The 21101-nt window shown below is 40.5% G+C and overlaps 2 protein-coding genes across 3 annotated transcripts in view; one reads left to right on the forward strand and one right to left on the reverse strand.

Moving 5' to 3' along the window:
* GPAM (glycerol-3-phosphate acyltransferase, mitochondrial) overlaps positions 1-14051 on the reverse strand; it is a 33992-nt gene extending 19941 nt beyond the window's left edge. The window contains exons 1-11 of one of the 2 annotated variants that reach the window (XM_083616558.1): positions 13827-14051; positions 10992-11122; positions 9402-9524; positions 9109-9182; positions 6109-6222; positions 5254-5403; positions 4595-4691; positions 3831-3967; positions 2180-2279; positions 527-739; positions 11-124 (exon numbers count right to left, since the gene is read on the reverse strand). In XM_083616558.1, coding sequence (XP_083472684.1) covers positions 11-124; positions 527-739; positions 2180-2279; positions 3831-3967; positions 4595-4691; positions 5254-5403; positions 6109-6222; positions 9109-9182; positions 9402-9524; positions 10992-11093 — 1224 coding nt within the window. In that variant the 5' untranslated portion in view covers positions 11094-11122; positions 13827-14051. Of the gene's footprint in view, positions 1-10; positions 125-526; positions 740-2179; positions 2280-3830; positions 3968-4594; positions 4692-5253; positions 5404-6108; positions 6223-9108; positions 9183-9401; positions 9525-10991; positions 11123-13323; positions 13703-13826 lie in introns of those variants that run through there. The other variant, XM_083616557.1, reaches the window with a different exon arrangement.
* TECTB (tectorin beta) overlaps positions 11133-21101 on the forward strand; it is a 35386-nt gene continuing 25417 nt past the window's right edge. Inside the window, exon 1 of the mRNA XM_083616651.1 lies at positions 11133-11530. The gene's annotated coding sequence lies outside the window, so the exon portion shown is untranslated. The remainder of the gene's footprint in view (positions 11531-21101) is intronic.

Consider the following 21101-nt stretch of genomic DNA (forward strand, 5'->3'; position numbering starts at 1 on the left):
ATGAACTTACTTTCAGAGAAAACGGTTGAGCAAAATCTACCCTAACACAGCCGTAATTCTTCCGCAGCATTCGGAAGACTCCTCTGGCCACGCTCCAAAGGCTTTCGTTCTTCTTGGGCTTCCCCTGTGAAACATCGGGAGAGCAAGGCAGTTCAACAATTGCATCTAAAAGCTACTTAATGTTAAACAAGTTCATAAATCCAAGCCACCTAAGTATGCTCAGAAATAAATCTGGGCAACAGCTCAAGCATCGTAAAAAGCATTGTGGTCACTTGGGCCATTTCCTCTAAGCCAGACATCTATTTGGATATTTCAAATGCTGTTTATGAAAATCATTATTCAGATGTCTTTTTCCCTTGTATCTCGACTAGCTACAAATAAGTATTTGCGAAGATCAGCATGCAATTTATGTTTCCAAGGCCCTGTTTTCTGACCAAAGAGAACACATTTTTATCACCAAGATGGTTACAACTGACAGTGATTTAAATATCTGCTGAGCGGACAACAGCATTCCAAACACTTTTACCAGCTGTTCACTGTTGTAGTGGCCTTCAATGATTCTATCATAGGATATTCCCACGGGTATGATTAGGATGTCTGGAGTAGCATTTGAATACAGAGCGTCCACCACTACTGATAAAAGGCCTGCCCTTCCACAGGATGTCTTTCCACTCCGGGACCGGGTGCCCTCCAGGAATATCTCTAAGAACTGCTGCTGGCGAAGCAACTCTTGGATATGCTAAATGAAGAATGAACAACAACCAAAAAATCAGGCACAAGTTATTTGCATTCCTTTTTTATATCTGTAATAATATCCTCCCTTGCTGCATTTTTTTATTATTTCTTCCTGCTGACACCCTCACTGTACTGTGGCTCAGTAGCCACCAGAATTCCACTAATCCTCCAGTCCGATAAGTATTTGTAAAACAACTATATTGTTGCTTTGTGTGTAATTGCAAACTATTATATTGCTGCATACCTAAACAATCTCCCAAATATTCAGAAATCACTTCCTTTCTTAAAGGTAGGGGTGTGAGTGCTTTTTCACAGGAGCATCCAAACTCGCTATCAGGTTTTCAATCCTCACTTTCTTTGAAAGTCACTTTTTTCCAGGGAACAGAAGAAAGAGTATAAAACACACACACCCTTTTTAAACCAGTTTCTGAGACTTGAGACACTGGAGAACCTACACAGGATTTCTAGCAAAGTAGATGGCACCAAGCCCAGCACTGCGCAGTGATCCCATTAGTTTTATTGGGATTACACAGTAACATAGAAGGACAATGAGTGCTGCAAGTTCATAGGTGTCCTTGACATCCGCTGAAAGGACTACCGATTAAGGGTATTCAAATGTGCGAGACTGCTTCGGTATCCGAGGTACAGGCATTTCTGCAGATGCTCCATACCGTACACAACACCACTAACAACTGCGTCACAAACTTGTGTAAAACATGTTTGCTTTGTATTATACAGTGGTACCTCGGGTTAAGAACTTAATTCATTCTGGAGGTCCGTTCTTAACCTGAGGTACCACTTTAGCTAATGGGGCCTCCCGCTGCTGCCATGCGATTTCTGTTCTCATCCTAAAGCAAAGTTCTTAACCCGAGGTACTATTTCTGGGTTAGCGGAGTCTGTAACCTGAAGCGTCTGTAACCCGAGGTAGCACTGTATTGTTTTTTAAAAGGTTATTTGCTGTCATTTTCTGCTCTATTTTTAACTGGTTTTATTATATTTTCTACATTGCCTTAAGACATATATGTGGAAGGCAATTAATAAACAATATACAGAGTAATTCCACATTCTTTTTCTTCAAAGGGGCATATCCCACCACCTACTGCCAATATAAAGAACACCCTCCAGATTATATTGGAACCTGCAGTCTTACAGATGCCTCTGGACCACAACTTCCATCCATCCTTGATGGGTGTTGGACTCCAATAACATATGGAAGGCCAGAGACTCCCCATCCCTGTTCAACTGTATCTTACACCACACACGTTTAGATGCAACTAATTCCTAATTATTAAGACGTTTAAAATGCTACCTCTTCTTCTTTTTTGCTATTTAACTGTTGAACCTTGCCACAAACCTGCACACCCCACAATCAAGCCTGAAATGGTGGACTGGCTCTTCAAATACTTTGCAGAGATAAGCCTTGAATTAAGAAAAAGATACATACCACATACAGCAAGGTTCTGTACAAAATATCTTTACGGCCATCGGGCCTCTCATCCAATTTTCTCCGTATAAAAAACCCTCCAAGCTTGTGGATCAAAGTGCTGTGGGTAAAGAAATACCCATTTTTATTAAAAGGCTAAGAACGTTAACACTAGCACAGGCAGTTGTGTCCACAGTGTGATATAACCGTACAATTCAATGATTGTTCTCTCTGCATGAGAAAGCTACACATTAAGTTCTGTGGTACTGCAGACAAATGTTGGTAGTCCATATTTGAGCACAAGCTCTCCAATACACAGAAATTCGGGACAACAGGCTTCGTAGAAATCCTTTTATGGTGACTAACAATATATACATTTTTCAAAGCCGTATAATTTTGGCTCCAGCTGTTTTAAAAGAACTTTACTTTCAGAACACAACTTACTAATTATTTCCTTTGTCACTTGTTCTTAAAGGCTAAATTAAGAAAAGTTTTGACACCACAATTTTGTTATTAAAATTGCCATGTACTAGAGATCTTTACTGGTTCAACCAGACAAGATTTATTTGGCCTGGCGAAGATTGCAATATTACATATATGGAAATAAAACAAACCTGAAGTCCCTCCTATGCCTTAGAATATAAACAGGTGAAAATTTAAGGAAGTAACAAACAAAAATGTCAGTATGGTATGCATTGGGATAACAGAAAATTAGCAAAGTGGCTCACAATTTTCACATAAAATTATTACAGTGTTTGCAACTCTAACCAATTATTCTGGTCAGATCAATGAAAAATGGGGAAGAAAACGATCAAGTCACACAACTATTTGTATAAAGGCCCTCCCATCTAGCCAAAAATTTGTGGCCTACCATTTTGTGACTTAAAATCGTGGCTCTCTATTATTTATACCTAATAACAGCATATAACGCTGAATAAAGGGCTACTATAGAATTTAATAAAACTACAGATTGTTCTAACTATATCATCTACCATTTCAGAGATTAAAATCCTATTAACACTTACTTGGGTCCCTCAAGTCACTGAAACTTATTTCCAAATAAGCATGCATAATATTAGACATAATATCACTGCCAGGACTCGCAATCATATTTAGAAGGTGCCACATATATTCTCTTGTGTTATATGAACATGAAGCAGACTACAGCATATCTAAACATGACGTGTGCCTATCTGCTGATACACCTTTTATCAAGGAAGTTACATTTGCCTCACTTTCTATGGCTGAAAACATTCTGCTCCATTAACGGCCAAGAATTACACACCTTTGAAGCTTACTAAATTAACTGAATGCTTATTTTGATGACCTTGGGAAAATGTACCAGGCACCAACAGGTGTTATGAGCAACTAAGGATTGGGGCCAAAGCCTTCACTGGTTTGAGTGCTTTTTTTTATATATATGCTAATAATGACATTAGAATGCAAGAATATGATCACTACTGGCATATTAATTGGATTCCTTTGCCAATATAAAATTATTCCAGCAATTGCAGGCCAAGTGTTAAAACAATCAAGACAGTTACTGGGGCACTGCGAGGTAAGCACAAAATTTATTTGCCAGCATATGAAGGTTCATTTAGCTAGGATTTTGATACAGTAATCCACATGGCCGAAATGAACAAAGTGAAAGTATACATGAATAGAACATTACCTGAAAATGGGGATATTCAGATTATTCCCTGCAGCAATGTACGGTGCTTTGATGTTATGACAGAAAAGAATGAACGTGAGAAGCAAGTAGTCAATATGAGATTTGTGAACAGGTAGAAATATAAGCGGCAAATTCAGCTGTAAGAAGAAGAAAAGAAGCAATTCTATAAATACCCAAAGAATCTGGTTTTAAATCTGTATTTTTTAAAAGTCAAAATGTGTTTTTGACAAGTAATGCAGGCCAGGTAGGTACACTTTCTACTCTTTATGCAGAACATCTGAATTGCCAGCATGGGGTGAGTAGAGGTGAGGAGCAGGAGGCACTTGTGTTATAAAAAGTTATTAAGTATCCCCCAAATAATTCTGATTATGTGCAAGCTTTTATTTTCACTGAATACAGTTGTATGCAAACACTACGTAACATTGCATAGTTGAGAAAAGTGCTTTTAAGGATATTATCTATGGCTACAGAGTGGTTGGTTTTAGTAAATAATAAATGCACATATGTATTTCACAACTCTTGACAAATGGATTTCATTCCAAAATAAGCACAGTTAACTCCAGTAATTAGATCTAGGTGAATTTGGCCCATATTGACTCTTTTCAGATTGAATTACAGTGTGCTAAGATTGATTTATTTTGCCAAATTGTTAAAAGAGTCCTGTAAGGCCCAAACAATATTAGAAATGGAACAATGTCATATTTCTCCTCTGAAGGGATTTTATTTTATTTTTTTTATTTTTTTTGCCTCAGGGATTTTATTACCTCTGTTGCTGCTTTCACCATCTCCAATTGGCCTTTGTGAATCTGGATATTCCAAAAAAAGCTGTTAAATAATTTCAGCAACACCCATCCCGTTAACCTAAAAGGGGCAATAAAAGTTGAGCCACCATATAATAGTATTCATGTTTTATATACATTTTTAGTTTCAAGCAGAATGAAACAATATAAGAGAAGCATACACACAGAAACATGCTGCCTTTAAAACCTACACTACTGTAGAAACACAAGCAACCAAATCAGCAGTCATGAAAAATGTGTAACAGTTGCAAAAATTCTATATGAAACAAACAGGTTGTTTCTTTTAAAAAAACAAAAACAGACAACAGTTTTTGCAGCCTTAGTAAATGTAGCAAGAAGCTTACATCCAGTTTGAAAATGCAGAGAGTAACTTCGTGATGATAACATGAAATTCATTTATGACAAAATGTTATTTTGTTTCATGGAAAAGTCTGTATTAGACTATGACGCAAGACACACACACTATATATTCTTCAAGGGCAAATACCAGGGCTTTGAGTTCAGCTTACACCACAGATAAGAGAAGCAGAAATCTGAGGCAACTAGAAACAGTTATCTCCATGTGAACACAGGTTGTATTTCAGCACCCCCTGACACCAGCAACCATGATCTAGTTTCATTACCTGATCAAAGCAGGCGAGACATTTGCTACCATTTCCTGCAGAATTTTTCTAGCTTGCTTCTTGACTTTGTTGACGTTTCTGGGGTCTGGCTGACCAGAGCCACTCACAGCAGACATTTCTGAAGCTTCCTGTGCAATAGCATTCTGCACTCTAGGTGTTACAAATAAAGTAAGATGATTCTTAAAATAAGCTCAATATTTCACCTGTTTTTGAGATGCATAGACAGACAGAATGTATAGCTACAGAATGTAGGGGAACTTGTAGTGCAATTATATTTACTCATGAGTACTTTTTAAATTAAGGTTCCAGTACAGTGACACTTTCCAAGTAGAAAAGCACGCACATATACACATACCTCAAATGCACAAGGCAAAATAGCTCAGTGTAAAGCCAGTATAAAGCCTATAAAGATTTTAGAAGTCTTCAACATCTGGGGAGCAGTAACTAGTCACTGAAAAGCAGCCTTCCTCAACCTGATACCTGTAGATGTTGTTGAACTATAACTCCTATTATCCTTGACCATTGACCATGTTGACTGGAGCCAATAGGAGCTGTAGTCTAGAACTTTTGGATGGCAAGAGGTTGGGGAAGGCTGGAATAGAAAAGCTGGTGTACAACTCAAATTAACTTTATATGTCACACAATTTGACACATTATACACAGATGCCTTCATAATGGTTGCCTGCAGATTCCAAAATTGTGGAAACAAGTATCTAAAATATCAGGCACTGGGCATAAATATAGCAAACTCGGCTTCATTGATTTAAAAATGGGATTTCTCAAAAAGGACAGTTCTTTTTCAAATTGTCATGACAATGGAACTTTACAAAAAACAATGGTATTTTAATTTCTTACCTGTTGCTTTTCAGCACATTTTCTGTCACATTATTTGCAAACATACCCTTATGAACATCCCGTTCTTGCACAAAAAGAACATAACAGAGTCGCCTGGCAAGCCAACCTCTGTGCCTACAACAATACACAGTTACTTAGCAAAACACAACAGTGAGAAATATTGCATTCAATATTGTCAATCATGTCCCTATCAGAACTAACTTTAATTGGTAAACTGATTAAATAAGTAGAGGGTCAATCAGAAAGGGTAAATCTTAAACTGGTGAGGCTAAGAGTTAAAGAAAATATTAAAGCAATCTTCCTTCCGAGCTTTTGTTTATTAAGCTGTTAAATTATCCACAGATACTTGTTACTATGCCCTTTACATACTGACCCCAAAGCCACACATTCTATTAACCAATCCAAGCAAACACAAATTCTCACCTTGGACATCATTGTACTTCAGTAAAAAATCATGTACATGTGTAAATGAATATGAACGAGTCTTGTGGGGTTTGAACTTTCCAGTTAGCAGACTTTTTCATTTAAAGGTCTAGGAGTTCTTCCAGATTATATAATTAATTCAGAGTATGCAAGCAAAGTTCTGCTCCTGCAATGGATTTTACCCACTTCTCCTGCTGACGGAAGCATATCCCAGTAACTGCTTGAGCATAAGGAAATCTTACAGAATTGTGGGCTATAATGAAGATAGAGGGACTGCAGTGGTTGTGGGGGTGGAATGTAGGGAAGCTGCACTGCATGACCGGAAGTGCCTTTCCACTCATCCATAGGTACCACTAGAGCCAATCTTCTATCCTTTAATTCAGGAATGGGGCACTTGTGGCCCCTGACATGTCGCTCCTATCATTCCTGACCCTTGGCTGTGTTGAAAGTTGGAGCCCACTAACATTTGGAGAGTCACATGTCTGCCACCCTTGCTTTAATGCATGGTTAAGGTTCCTTTAAGAATGAAATGAAGCCTTCAAAGCCATTACAATGTGAAAATCATATTGATGGCTGCCTAGTACCAGAAAATATTGGTAAGTAGATGCTTGCAAACCTTAAAACGTGATGGAATTCTGAGGATCAAATCCATTGCATTTGCAACCAACAAATGTTTTACAGCCCATTAATGTATTGATTTTGCATGTACTATTTTTAAATGTACTATTTAGCAGACTCTCTCTGTGAATAGAGTCCCGAATACATAAATCCTTTTTTGATACGACTGTCTACTAAAGAGAACAAAAGAAAAATCTAAGTTGTGCTAACACTGCATTTTGCTGGTGCTGTTGTTTAATAAAAGTCTGGAACTTTCAAAGCTATTTTAAATTAGTTATTCAGCAATTTATTCATTCAAAAGTATGTCTATATTCTTACAATCCAACAGATATCTGGTTTTACCCTAGGATTTGATTAGAAACAAACTCCCGAGTAGCTTTACTATGCCCTTTGGGGGATCAAGTTCCAGTAATTTAGCTTGAATGAAAAATGCTATAGGCCATCCTTTGCCAACCTGGTGCTTGCTAAAACTTGTAATTCTTTCCTCACTTCTGTTACATGTTTTCTTGGTCAGAGAATGAGATATACATCTTACTGATCAACATCTATTCTTTCCAACACTCCAGGTTTTGTACCAAAAAAATGCAATTTTTTGTGCAGCATTTTAGGTTTGTTGGTTTTTTTATAATCACCATATATTCAGAGATGAAAGTCTTTAAAATGTGTAGATGAAAGTCAAAAGCCACATAATGAATCAGATTTACTATTCTGATTTACTAATACGCAATTTCATTAAGTCTGATCAAACCAGTATCTGTTACAAAAACTGTACCCAATATTGTTGCAGTACCATCGTAGGAGTGGACTTCACAACTGGCTAGTAGAAAATTTGGCTGACAAAAAACCCAGTTACATTTTGTGTATCCTGCTTTTTAGTTGACAGCAACATCTATTTATGTTAGTAGCGCAAGCTCAACCTGTACATTTGTGATTCCACAATGAGTACAGCACGTGAACTTATAGTTTCTCATTACTTTAAGCCAGAGCTTTCCAAACTTTTCATTTGGTGACACACTTTTTAGAAATGCATCATTTTGTGACGTGGTAATTCAGCTTTATTAGCAAACCGAAGGTTAAACTAACTCCTTTCCAGCCCTGGGAAGCACGCAGGGAGCGTTTGTGCGACACACCTACACACTGCAGTCGACACACTAATGTGTCATGACACACAGTTCAGAAAGCTCTGCTCTAAGTCACTCTCAAGTATGTATGTATGAGCTGCAAGCCAATACGTAGCCTATTCTGGAAGTTAATTCAGTGAAAGAACAACATTAACACATCTTGGTTTTCATTCTTCTTGCTTATCCACAACAATAATACAATAGATATTGGCTTGGCTCACACATCACATTTAACTACTGTTTAAAACAACCTATGGTGTACTTTAGGTGTGAAGAACAGACTCCAAGTTGCATACCATATCCACTTTTGAGAGGTGGGCGGAACTGCCCACCTGTCAATCACCGGATGGTACATGAGGTCAGGCAATTCAACTTCAAATGCAGAATCGGAAGCACATTTTTTCGTTTAAAAATCTGGATTGAAGCACGGATTCCTACTGAAAGCAGGGCTTGCAGCCTGCCAGGAATTTAAATTTAGAGCCATCTAATAAGACCCACTTTCTGCAGGGATCAGCTCAACTTCAGTGCCAATTTAAAAGGCACCAAATGCAGTCTGTGCTTGCCAAGGAACAATTGAAAGTACCATTGCAATATGTCAGGTAAGCAGCACGTGAGCATGGCTGGGGAAGTGGAGAGAACAGCCTCACCGGCCATTTCAGGCCCCTTGATGGGTGTGATTTGGCCCATGAGTAGGAGGTTCTCCATCCTGGGCTTAATATGAATGAACAGTGATATGAACCAACATAGTTTGTTTTATGCTATGGCTTAATGCGACATGCAAACTGGGCAATTGCTTTGTGAACAGTAACATTAAGTATTCAAAAAGAAAAAGGCTTACCTTGTGTGTGTTTCATTAATATAGATGACATTTCGAAGGCCCAAAGAAGGGATACTAGCATTAAAGAGCTTGTCCTGAAAGTTAAGAGAGAAACATGTCTTCCATTTCCAGTCATGGCTTCATAAGGACCGCAGAGTTTATATGTTATGGTGCCTTTCTTTAAAACAAGGACACAGAACACAAACCAACTGTGACAAGGTAGAATCTGAATTGAAACAATTAGATGCCAGCTACTGTGAATGTTATTACATGGAAAGTGTGTTTCAATTAGTTACCAATATAATCTAATTTACCCGGCTTTGAGGAGTGCATACGTAGCAACAGCGCCCCACAAAGGGCCGATTCCGGCCAAGTAGGGTCTCTTTCCATTTCAGAGTGGCTGATCGGAAGACAGTAGGCCTAGAATTGCACTCTCCCTAGAAAACAGTAAAATACAGTAAGTGAAGATACATTCTTTCCTATATATGAAACAGAGAGCGCAGAACCCTTTAAAAGATACACTGACTTCAACACAGATTCCTGTGCAAGCATAATCCTCTTGCTGAAACAGATCAGACTCTAAGTCTTGACCTAGCCAAAGTTTATTACCCAATTACATGACTAAAGGTTAATCTTTTAATAACAAGATGTGATCCAAGGCCAAAACTTCCATGCCTATAAAATCCCAAATTTCCAAACACTTTGCAAGATGTATAGATACACTTGTAAAATGTCAAATGCCCTAACATGTTACAACCCTACTGCACATTAAATAAGCTCCATTTGCACAGCATTGCATGATGACAAAATGGAAAGTATAAGATTAAAAGTGAATTGTAAAAATCGAATATTGCTGTTAATTTTGTGCTTAAATATTCCATTTACTACATCTATCAATTTATCTTCCTGATGCTTGCTTGGGTGTTTTTTTTGTTAAGATCGCATGTAGGATTTGCAGGTGAGAAGTTACCACATATGCTTTTTAAAACATATAACGTGATGGGGAAATGCATAAAAACAAACAAGCACTGCAATCCTATGTACACTTGCTTGGGAGTCCCATGACAATCCCATGGGCTTATTTCTGAGTACACGTGCCCAGGGCTGGCCTCTAAATACAGCAAGAATTACAAGTAATAGAGGGACACAAAAAAGACTAGATCTAAATTGAAAAGGTTAGAGCAGACACAAAAGTCAGAAAGCCAAATAAAAGGTAAAGCTTAACCAGAAAAAAGTAATCAGTCCACACCTTCATTAGTAGCTAATATTCACCCAGATTTATTAAAATAAACAAAGACCCTCTAACAACCCTAGTCGTTTCTTAGCTTTTCTTACTATGATTTCACCAGGGACAGTTTGCAGCACTAAAGAAACCTTCTCCTCACCCATCAATATTAGATAATAGGTATTTTTCCTACCCTACAAGTCTCATTATCTCCTTCATTTCATGAGTATCTTTATGCTCCTCCCAGACATATCTATTCACTACTCCTCATGCCTATTTCAAGTCCAGAGTGTGCATTTTGAGATTTTTAAAAATCTGCATTAGATCGCCCAGAAATCCCCCATATCTATTACAGTACATCTTTTTTAGACCACAAAGTCATTAGTCATGGTGTAAACCCATCTCTTTACACATTATTTTAAACTCTTGATTTTCCCCGTTTCATATTTAACAGTTACAAATAGAGAATCTTTTATATTTCAAGCAGAGATTATCACCGCAGCGGAGATTATCACCAGCAGAAAAAACATACTACCCTTCCTCATAAATGTACTGAGGTGCATTCCTAATTTTCTGAAATAAGCAGAAGTGTAAGCTGATTTTCTTAACAGTGGGAGAATAATTCTACATTTAAGCAACAAGGTGCTTATGAAAAAACCGAAAGCTATATCTTACATACCCATTCTTCACTGGAGTGTTTACATCTAGTCACAGTGCATTCTGCCAAGGAAGAAGAATAGGAAACATCTATTGCTCCAAGTGACAAAGCAGCGTCATCCATGACCCAGAACTTATATTCAATATCATGAGCTAGAAAAGAAGAGTCAGTGTTAAAGAAAACAACTATGCGGCATGCCTGAGAAATCTTTCTTATAAGTGACATAGTATGTTCCTCTTTCCAAAGACCACTTGCTTCTTCTCTTTGTTCCCTGAAGCTACAATCCCATGTACACACTCTCATATTCACTTCCAAGTAAACATGTTCACCATGAGGCTTTGTGGTCAAAATATAAACTTGTTCCCTTTCAGTAGCCCCATCTCATTTTGGAAGTCACATTTGGTCTTCACATCTGCTCCACTCACATATGAAGAGGGGAGTGCAAATTACTACAAGGGAAGTGAACATGAGTGAGAAGAACTGAAAACCCACACCCTTCTCTAACCTGCATCCCCGCTGCCATATCCCACACTTTGGAACCCCCTGCCTATTGGCATCAGGTGAGCGCCTTCACTTTTTGTCACTTGCGAAAAACATTTTTCTTTAGGCAAGTCTATCCAGATATGTGGGACACGGGTGGCGCTGTGGTCTAAACCACAGAGCCTAGGACTTGCCGATCAGAAGGTCGGCAGTTCGAATCCCCGCGACGGGGGTGAGTTCCCGTTGTTTGGTTCCAGCTCCTGCTAACCTAGCAGTTCGAAAGCACGTCAAAGTCACGTAGATAAATAGGTACTGCTCCGGTGGGAAGGTAAACGGCATTTCTGTGCACTGCTCTAGTTACGCCAGAAGCGGCTTAGACATGCTGGCCACATGACCCAGAAAAACTGTCTGCAGACAAACGCCGTATCCCTTGGCTGTAAAGCAAGATGAGCGCCGCAACCCCAGAGTCGTCTGCGACTGGACTTAACTGTCAGGGGTCCTTTACTTTTTATCCATACATGTACAAACTGTCATGTGTTAGATTTCAGCTTAATGCTGATTATAAATATTTTTAATGTTTTAAAAACCTGTTTTTAACAAGGGAGTTACATATCATTTTGTTGTTTCATTCTTTTTTCAAACTGCTTTGACGTTTCATTACAAACAAGTGGTATATAAATGTTGATATAAAGCTAAATAACAATTGCCATAGAAACTAGGATACGAAGAGGAAATCTCAAGACTTCAGTACTCAAGAAGCATGCCATTTTAGTATGCCAACACTGACGCTGCATTTATATTCTTAAACATTCACAATGCAATATATTATTCTGCAAAATGCAAACTAGTCAACATGTTGATTCCCATGATTCAAGGGTGTATAATTTCAAACTGTTTATTTTCAATTCCTTTCCTAATGATCCCTAGCATCGAACTTGCCTTTTTCACAGCTACCGCACCCTGTTAATTAGTATGGAAAAAGGTATGCTGGAACTCACCAACAGCAATTATCATTATCATTAGGAACATGAGGCTCCATGGCTAATGAAAAAGAGATCTAAGGCCATTTCCAGGCTCACCTGGAACTACGTCACACTGAACCCATTAGGATTTATTCCCAAGTAAACAAGGTTAGGGACTTAGTGCACATTAATTTAGAAAGAGGAAATTCAGATGATCTCTAGAGAAACAAAAGGTTCCTCTTTCTGACCCTGCTCTTTCGGTAGCTTATAAATTATGGACAGTTAAAACCAGGTACTTTAGCCTAATTTGAAGCAGCATCGTGTAAGGATACACAGCAGGGTCAAAAGCTCTGCTATAAATAAAGCACAACTGCCAGACGGTAGTATCAGGTGTTGAATATCTCTGAGTAGCAGAAGGCTACTGCCAAGGGATTTCACTCAAGCTATGTAATCACCAGGGGAACGGCACCCATCTAAGCCAAGTTGGCAAGATGGTTGAAAGGACTTTCACACAGGGTTAGTTAAGTACACCAGTGACGGACAACTGCAGGGTCAAAAGAAAAGGGGAGAAGGAGAAGCAGCCCATATTAAAAAGGAAATTGGCTTTCCTTCCAGCATCTACTCTGAACTCAGGTCCAAATGCACTAAGCTGGTTCTCACAGCTGAAAGAACGTCTTTCATCCACTTTTTGTTTCCGTCCACTTTTATGTTTGGGACAAAAGGCACCAACATAAAAACGCAGAGATGCATTGGCGCAAATGGGCCTCAAGCCGCTAGGATTTTGCAAGAACCACTCTCCCCACCACACCACCCCACACACGTTGCTAGTAACAAAAGCAACATACATATTTTTGCTAGAAGCCAATTACTCATAACTTTTGAACATTCTAAGGAGCTCAGCTATGACTTACAGAGGGCACATTTTACAATGGCACTACCATGCTCGTTTCTAGTACTCTTGCTTCCTTCCTCCCACAGCTCTTAGGCTGGCCAGAAAGAGGTCCATCTCCATACTCCAACCCCCTCCTCCCGGTGCTGAATCACAGCTCATCTGCACATGGGTCCATGCATGCATGCTGCTGCTGCTGGCCCTTGCCACCTGTCCCTTATTCCAAGGCACTGTCCCTTCCTTGGACGCAGGGCTCCTTTTCTTCCAAGTTCATAAGCAATGCAATTCGTTACGTTCCTTGCTGTGCTGTCACCGCCTTGGGGCGCGCAGCACAGAGAGTGGCAGGAGGCGATGCTGCCCCGTTGCCCTTCTCCTGCCCCGAGCCGCAAGCCGCCAAAACCGCGACCTCGCCCCCCCCACACACCCCGGCCAGCATCCCCGGCCGAGGCAGCACTGCGTTGGTCCAAGCCTCCCGCGCGCGCCTCCCCTCTTCCTCCTCATCCCGCAGCGCCAGGCTCGCCTTACCAGCAGCGCCCCTTCAACACGTTGCCTTCAACCCGCTGCTTCCAGGCTCAGCGCCGCCCACCGGGGCACCTTGGGCAGCCGCGCCGTCTGCGGGGGGGACCCGTCCTTGCCGGCGGCACCCAGGGCTGCCTATAATCGGGCCGCTGGCGCAGGCTCGCCGGCACTTGCTCTGGCGGACTGCCCGGCTGGACTGGCCGCCTCGCTAAAGCGGCCCCGGCAGGGGAGGGCGGGATGCTGACGCGATTTCCGGAGCGCCCGTTGCCATGGCGCCGGGGACACGCCGACCCGCCTCTCCCGGGCCGGGCTCGCGGGGAGGCGGCAGAGGCGCCGGGCTGATCGTGGAAGCTTGGGGGGAATCGTGGCCTGCTATTTTTAGAAGGGGGGCGGGATCAGCAGCTGCTGGTGGTGAGCAGATCAAGCAAGAAAGAGGGAATCGTAGAGTTGGAAGGATCCCAAGGTTAATCTAGTCCAGTGTTTCCCAACCTTCCGACCTTGTTTCCTTCCTGTGCCCCCCATGGATGTAGGCCAAATAAGTAAAAATCAATACAAAGCTGAGGTTCTGCCCTCCTAACAAAAACCTACCCCCCAACAAAAATCCTGCCAGCTGGTGGGCATCCCTCTTACTCGCTTGTGATTCGTCAAGCAGGTAGCCTGCCCATCAGGATTTTTTTAATTTAAAAAATGTTATTTTTCCCCTTCGCTTCTTACTTTCCTCTGTTATTTCCTCATGTTATCCCCCCCCCCCCCGATTTTCACCTGGGGGAAACGCTGATCTAGTCCAGCCCCCTGCAATGGAGGAATAACAATCCCTCCTCCCATCCCCTGCCGTGCAAAAAAGATGGGGATGTGAAATGGGGACAAGTCTCTCTCCCCCCCCCCCGCAGCTTTGAAGTCTGCAACTTCCCCTGCAGGCTCACTCTGAGCTCTGCATCACAGGTGGGGTGTAGCACAAAGTCTGCTTTGCACAAGAACCTACGGAGAGCCTGCTGGGTCATGCCATGGCCCCATACTAGACTGCATTCAGTCATCTACACTCTCCCTCTAGGTTGTAGGGATTCCAAAGGAGGAAGAGGCAGAAGCAGTGACTAACCCTTCAAGAAGCGGCATGCCCTCCTTGCTTGCTTCCTCACTCTGGATAGGCCTGTGGGTCCCAATGCTTCCTGCAGAATCAGCCAAAGCTGGAGGAAAGGCAAGCAGGCAGAGAGAGGGTGTGAGCAATAGGAGCCAGGAACTACGCTCCACCTCAGCACTAGATTTAGGGTGGTGTGAGTGGTTCCCCCACACAGGGTGCCAAGCCAAAGAGACACAAAATTCAGATGATCCATAACTGAGAATATCCATTTGAGGGTGCACAGGGTGCCATATTCCTAAAGGGTTACCAAAGTCCTCTCCTGTCTGACTCCACATTCCAATATGAATTGGAATACACATATATGTGCTGCAATAGTTAAGGCCAAAGTGACAGCTCACCATATTAAATCCTATTTTTTTTCTCCAGTAGAAAACAGATTTATTCCAGCTGTATTGCAAGTGATTGACATGAAACTTTGTGCCCAACTTCTATACGGCACACCAGTGTGGATTTCAGGTGACCTCAAGAGGTTGGATAAATTTCACGCATCCCTTCTGAGGTCATTATTAGGACTTGCAAACTCTGTAAAATATGAAACAATATGTTGTGAGCTGAGAATATTGCCTTTATCAGTAAGAGCATGGCTGAGGACCTTGAAATATTGGATCTTCCTCCATTATAGAGCCCTATCCCCTAATTCTCTACTTTACGATCTTTTAAGTGATAGTGCAATTCACAATCTATCATTGACTTGCAGGAGAAAATTGGATTCGATAGGGCTCACTCTAACTGATTTTGAAATTTCTGATCCCTTATCAGGAAGACTCTTACAGAAAAAAGTGTCCTCGCCATGCTTGAGGTTGCAAAGCACAGCACCTGCTCTCCTACCCACTTAAATCTCCCTTTGTGTAGAGATTTCCAAAAGGGATACATGACAAATCTGAAGAAACATGAATCATGTAGACTGTTTATGTTGGCCAGATTTAACATGTTTCCCTCGGTGGTAGTGAGAGGAAGATACTTAGCTATCCCAGAATCAGAGCGTCTCTGCAAATGCGGAAAACAGGAACCCGATACTCTGGAGCATGTGTTCTTTTCCTGTGATTTTGGCAGTTATGCCAGAAGACAATTGTTTGAGGCCCTAAAATTTAATAGACAGATTTTTACACAACCAACTGTTCAGGACCTGCTGGCGGACAGCGATGATCAAATTACTGTTATAGTGGCTGAATTTTTGAGTGCTGTCCATGAAGAAAGAATGGGCCATGATAGAGAGACTTAGTGGTTCTTAATGGTAGGTGATGTTGCTGTGTTGTATTATATTATCTATGTACATCGATTTATTTTTTGGAGTTAAGAATAGGACTGGGATAAATTGTGTTCGCTGAGCCCGTATTTTATACAGTCTGTATATGATGTTTGTTTGATAATGTGTGGTGTGCTATGCCTAATAAAGGATTTTGAATTGAATTGAGAATATCCATTTGAGGGTGCACAGGGTGCCATATTCCGAAAGGGTTACCAAAGTCCTCTCCTGTCTGACTCCACAGTCAGAGGCAGCAATGCTTATGAATACCAATTTCTGGAAGCCACAGAAGGGGAGAGTGCTCTTGCCCTCAAGTCCTACTTGCAAGTTTCACATAGGCATCTGGCTGGCCACTGTGAGAATGGGATGCTGGACTAGGAGAGCAATTGGCCTGATCCAGCAACCTGTTCTTGTGGACAGCTATCACTTTGCTCAGTCCCTTGATGCTGAGAGAAAGAAATGCTGAGCAATTGTGTGGAAACAGCGGCTGCTCCAATGGCCTACTGATCCCAGTCTGGGTCACCAACACCTACCAGGCCCCCACTGCCCTTGCCAGCATTGTTTCCAGCTACTAGCCACCACCACTATAATTCCCATGCATTACAACCACTTCATGCGGCTTGGCAGTTTTGTGATCAAGTCTCCCAGCATCTCTTATTTCTTCTAAAAGGAGCTATGGAATGCCCAGTTTTGATTAGAGCCATGTCACTGTGGATGGGTAAAGCTTAGCCCGTAACCATTTCCATGACTTAAACTACTTCCCTGAGTCTTCTGTGAGCTGAAAAACAGGGAAAGCACAGATACAACATGGATTCCTGTGTAAATGGTTGGTTTGTCTTGTGTTAAGTGCCAGCCTACTTTACTCAAGGCATACTTTTTTACACGTCTAGCATATCCATGCAGGAAAACAACATGCAGACCATGGTTAGCCAATGTTGTTGGACAACAGCTCCCATCGTCGTCCCTGACCATAGGGCATGATGGGTGGGACTGATGGGAATTGTAGTCCAACAACTTCTGGAGGGCACCGTGTGGAGTATCCCCAAGATGGCTCATCATCTCATGAGACATCATATACATTTTTCCATGCTTTTTTCATACATAAAAGCATGGTATCCAAAGGGAAATGATCATATACAAGATAGCCTTTACTGTGAGTGTCAGAGGAATGTTACTGCAGAGGATGCAATATGTGTTTGTGGAGATGGCGTTGTTTCTTATAACAAATTCTACTGGGGAGTTACCCAAGCACAAATTGCACATTGAGTTAGCTACATTATCTTTTTCTTCATTTTTTCACACTCTTATCAACAAAGTGTATTTTAGTGTATTTTTCATCTTTGTTGGAAGCCGCCCAGAGTGGCTGGGGAAACCCAGCCAGATGGGCAGGGTACAAATAATAAATTATTATTATTATTATTATTATTAATATTATTATTATAAAGTTACTGAGCAAACAATATAAAATTGTATGTGCCCTTGGAAAAAATCTCAGGAGCAAAGTGATCCTAAAAATAATATGTGTGCCTAAAAATCATAGGACCAGAACTTAAGTATTTAATATTTAAGTAAGCATGCTCAGGATATCCCCCCCCCCCGATCTGCCTTGTTTTAAGAAATCAGCTTACACATTAAAAGTTATTAAAATGCAATATGAAGATAATGATAATATTTACAATTACATTTTACTGGCAGAATAATTGCAGTTTAATGGCTGAGCAAATTTCAACTTAATATATTCAGCTGCCAAATGCCTATACTATTTCAATTATGTTTTTCATCAGTTTCTAAATGAAACTTTGCCCAATGGCACCTGTACTGGTGATCCAACTCTGGGTATCCCAGACTTGGGGGGGGGGTTAATGCTGCACCCAAATCATCCAGTAATACATGCTTAGGACAAATCCACATTTGTACAAAAGGAAGGACAGTCATCCATTTGAAGAGATGTCAAAGGATCGCATTCTGTTAGAAGATGACCTAGATTTGACTGAAGTCAGGTTTAAAGGTAAAGGACCATAGGAAGGGCAAGCAGTGACCTTGAAGTTGCCCATCAACACTGAACACCTGGACAATAGCAAAGTATAGTACATAGATCACTTGGCCACAGTCTATTGACATTTACTTATAAATTTGTATCTCTGCATATAAATTTGCACACAAACATTTTGGGCAAATCCGCACCCTCTTTTATCCTCTTTGGCAGTATTAAAGCAGCCACTCTTTCTGTAACTGAAACAACAATATATTCTCCCTGTTTACCACTGCCTGCTCTTCTGTCCCCTATTTCAAATTAAATTGTAAGCTACTTGGAGCAAGGATCTCTTTTCTGCTCTGTAAAGCACATTGGTGGCACTATATAAGTGACAAATAATTAAAGGCGGGGACATGATAAGTTATCCTGCCATCATTAAGAATCATTAATGTAAGTTAAAAATGATGCTTTTATTTCCCTGATGTGCCTGTGTGTGCACATGTGAACACACCCACCAACTATATTTTAACTGGCAGTAGCTTTTCATTTGGAGGATTAGATTAGATAGCAGATTTTGATAACAATGCCAGTTAAGGATATAAAAATGTTCTTTTCTGTATAATATTCTACATTCAGCAATGTTCTAGTCTGTGAATTAATTTTTAATGTTTTCCGCTCTGGGGCGATGGTGTTCTTGTTGTTATTGTTTTCCTTTTTGGCAGCTTTATTCATGGGAGAATAAATTTCCTTTGAAGTGAATGGTTGCCAGCAATGGTGTACTTACAAAAGATGAAATCCATTAAAAGCTTTGGACAAGAAATCCCTCCGTGTATATAAAAAGGTCTCCATTTTGTATTCAGAGCGTGTGTGTGTGTGTGCGCGCGCGCGTGTGTGCAATGTTGCTATGGAGTTGAGGAAATGAGAATAGTTTTAGAATGTGCCTAAAGGCATTGGCTTCTAGGACTGCATGATTTCTTTAGAAAAGAAGAATCAGACAACATAGTCTTTTGATGCCACTTAAAGCTGTATTCCGTTTTTATTGAAGTGATTTAGATTTTTGACATTAGCCTTGGTAGAAGCTATCTTAAAAAATGTCATTTCCCCCTTCACCTGTGTTTTAAATTGAATATGTTTTCAGTGTTCAGTTGGTATACATGTATTTTGAGTTTTGTAGAAAAATTGCAATCTTTTCTGTGGTCATATGGTGGCCATGTGTTTGTGTGGTGACAGGCTATATATATAAGAGCTAATGTAAGCATAAAATTGCATCTGCTCTGTCTCTTGCAAATACCGTAAAGGATTGCACCTAATATCTGCCACCTACTCTGTTTCTAGCAATTTCCACATAACTACTTTCACAAGAAAAAACAAAGACACATTTACAGAAAAATACTGTACGTTTGTTTGTTTGTTTGTTTGTTTGTTTGTTTGTTCTAAAAAATGAAAGTTAAAAGAAACTTTTAAACTAAGGCACTGTTCAGAAACCCAAAACGTTACAGAGAAGGCAAGTGAAGGAAGGAGTCAAATCCACAAAGGATCTTTTGTTTCCTTTGACCAAGTTTGCCCTCCCAAGAATACAAACAATCTGGTCTATTTGGCAGTAGAAAGCTCCAATAGCAATATTATTGCATTTTGTATATATTATATTAGGGACATTTGCAGATTTAGAGAGCTAGTCTATTGCCTGATAAGGCTTCATGACAGTAATAGTTCAGCTATCTGTTGTACCCTCTTAGATAAATTATTTCCTTTCTACTTGAAAACAAATAGAACATTTATGAAGCCCATATTCATTTTGTCATGGTTTAGAGGTGGAAGAAGTCCAAACATTATCTCAGCTCAATAATGATGGGAACAGAGAGCTCATTCAGGTTATGTTCTAAATGCTTTTATTTGTTTCTTATTTTGCATTAGTACAAAAGGGATTCAATATTACTGGGCTTTTGGATTTATCAGCTATTCAAACTTGCAATCACAGCATTGTCTGCCTGTTAATTCATTACTACTAAAGCACATTTACAAAGTCCAGGATTGCAGACTTCTCCATAGTTACTGCTGGGAGGTGGTTGCTTGGAATATAGCAGGATTGGCTGGAGATGGGGACTGCACCAACCATCTGAGCTTTTCCAATATGCTGAGCTTCCTTTTTTTTTTTAAAAAAATGATGTTTTCTGACTGACAGACACTTGGAAAAAACCAAATATTTTTCAAGACAAGCCCAGAAGGGATCCACACATCGTTAACTCCAAGTCAAACTCAGAAGTATGCAAGGCATTTTGGATTTCCACATACCCAAACTCAACTTTGTTGACAGATGAAACTTCATGGCATAGCCTACATAGATAGTTGGAATTGTGAAGAGCTCATTCCAAGCAACAGGGAAGTAATCAAACACACCTTCTAATTACTTCCTGGCTCCAGTCAATGATACAAAGACTGCAATTTCCCAGCTCTGGGTTGTGACCAAGACACAGTCATGGATTTGGAATCAGAGTACACACAGCCCTAAAGAAACTGAAGCCTTATCTGAGACAAGAGCTTTGTTTTAATTTTTTTAAAATATATTTCTACGCTACTTTTCCAGGTAAATTGGGCAAATGGTGGGTCTCATTATTGAAAGACACCCCACCCCAATTGAAGAAGAAGAAGAAGAAGAGTTTGGATTTGATATCCCGCTTTATCACTACCCTAAGGAGTCTCAAAGCAGCTAACATTCTCCTTTCCCTTCCTCCCCCACAACAAACACTCTGTGAGGTGAGTGAGGCTGAGAGACTTCAGAGAAGTGTGACTAGCCCAAGGTCACCCAGCAGTTGCATGTAGAGGAGCGAGGAAGCAAACCCGGTTCACCAGATTACGAGCCACTGCTGTTAACCACTACACCACACTGGCTCTCACTATTGATTAGTGAATCATCAGAACCTC

Source organism: Podarcis filfolensis, assembly GCF_964270895.1.
Source record: "Podarcis filfolensis genome assembly, chromosome: 5".
Classification (NCBI taxonomy): domain Eukaryota; kingdom Metazoa; phylum Chordata; class Lepidosauria; order Squamata; family Lacertidae; genus Podarcis; species Podarcis filfolensis.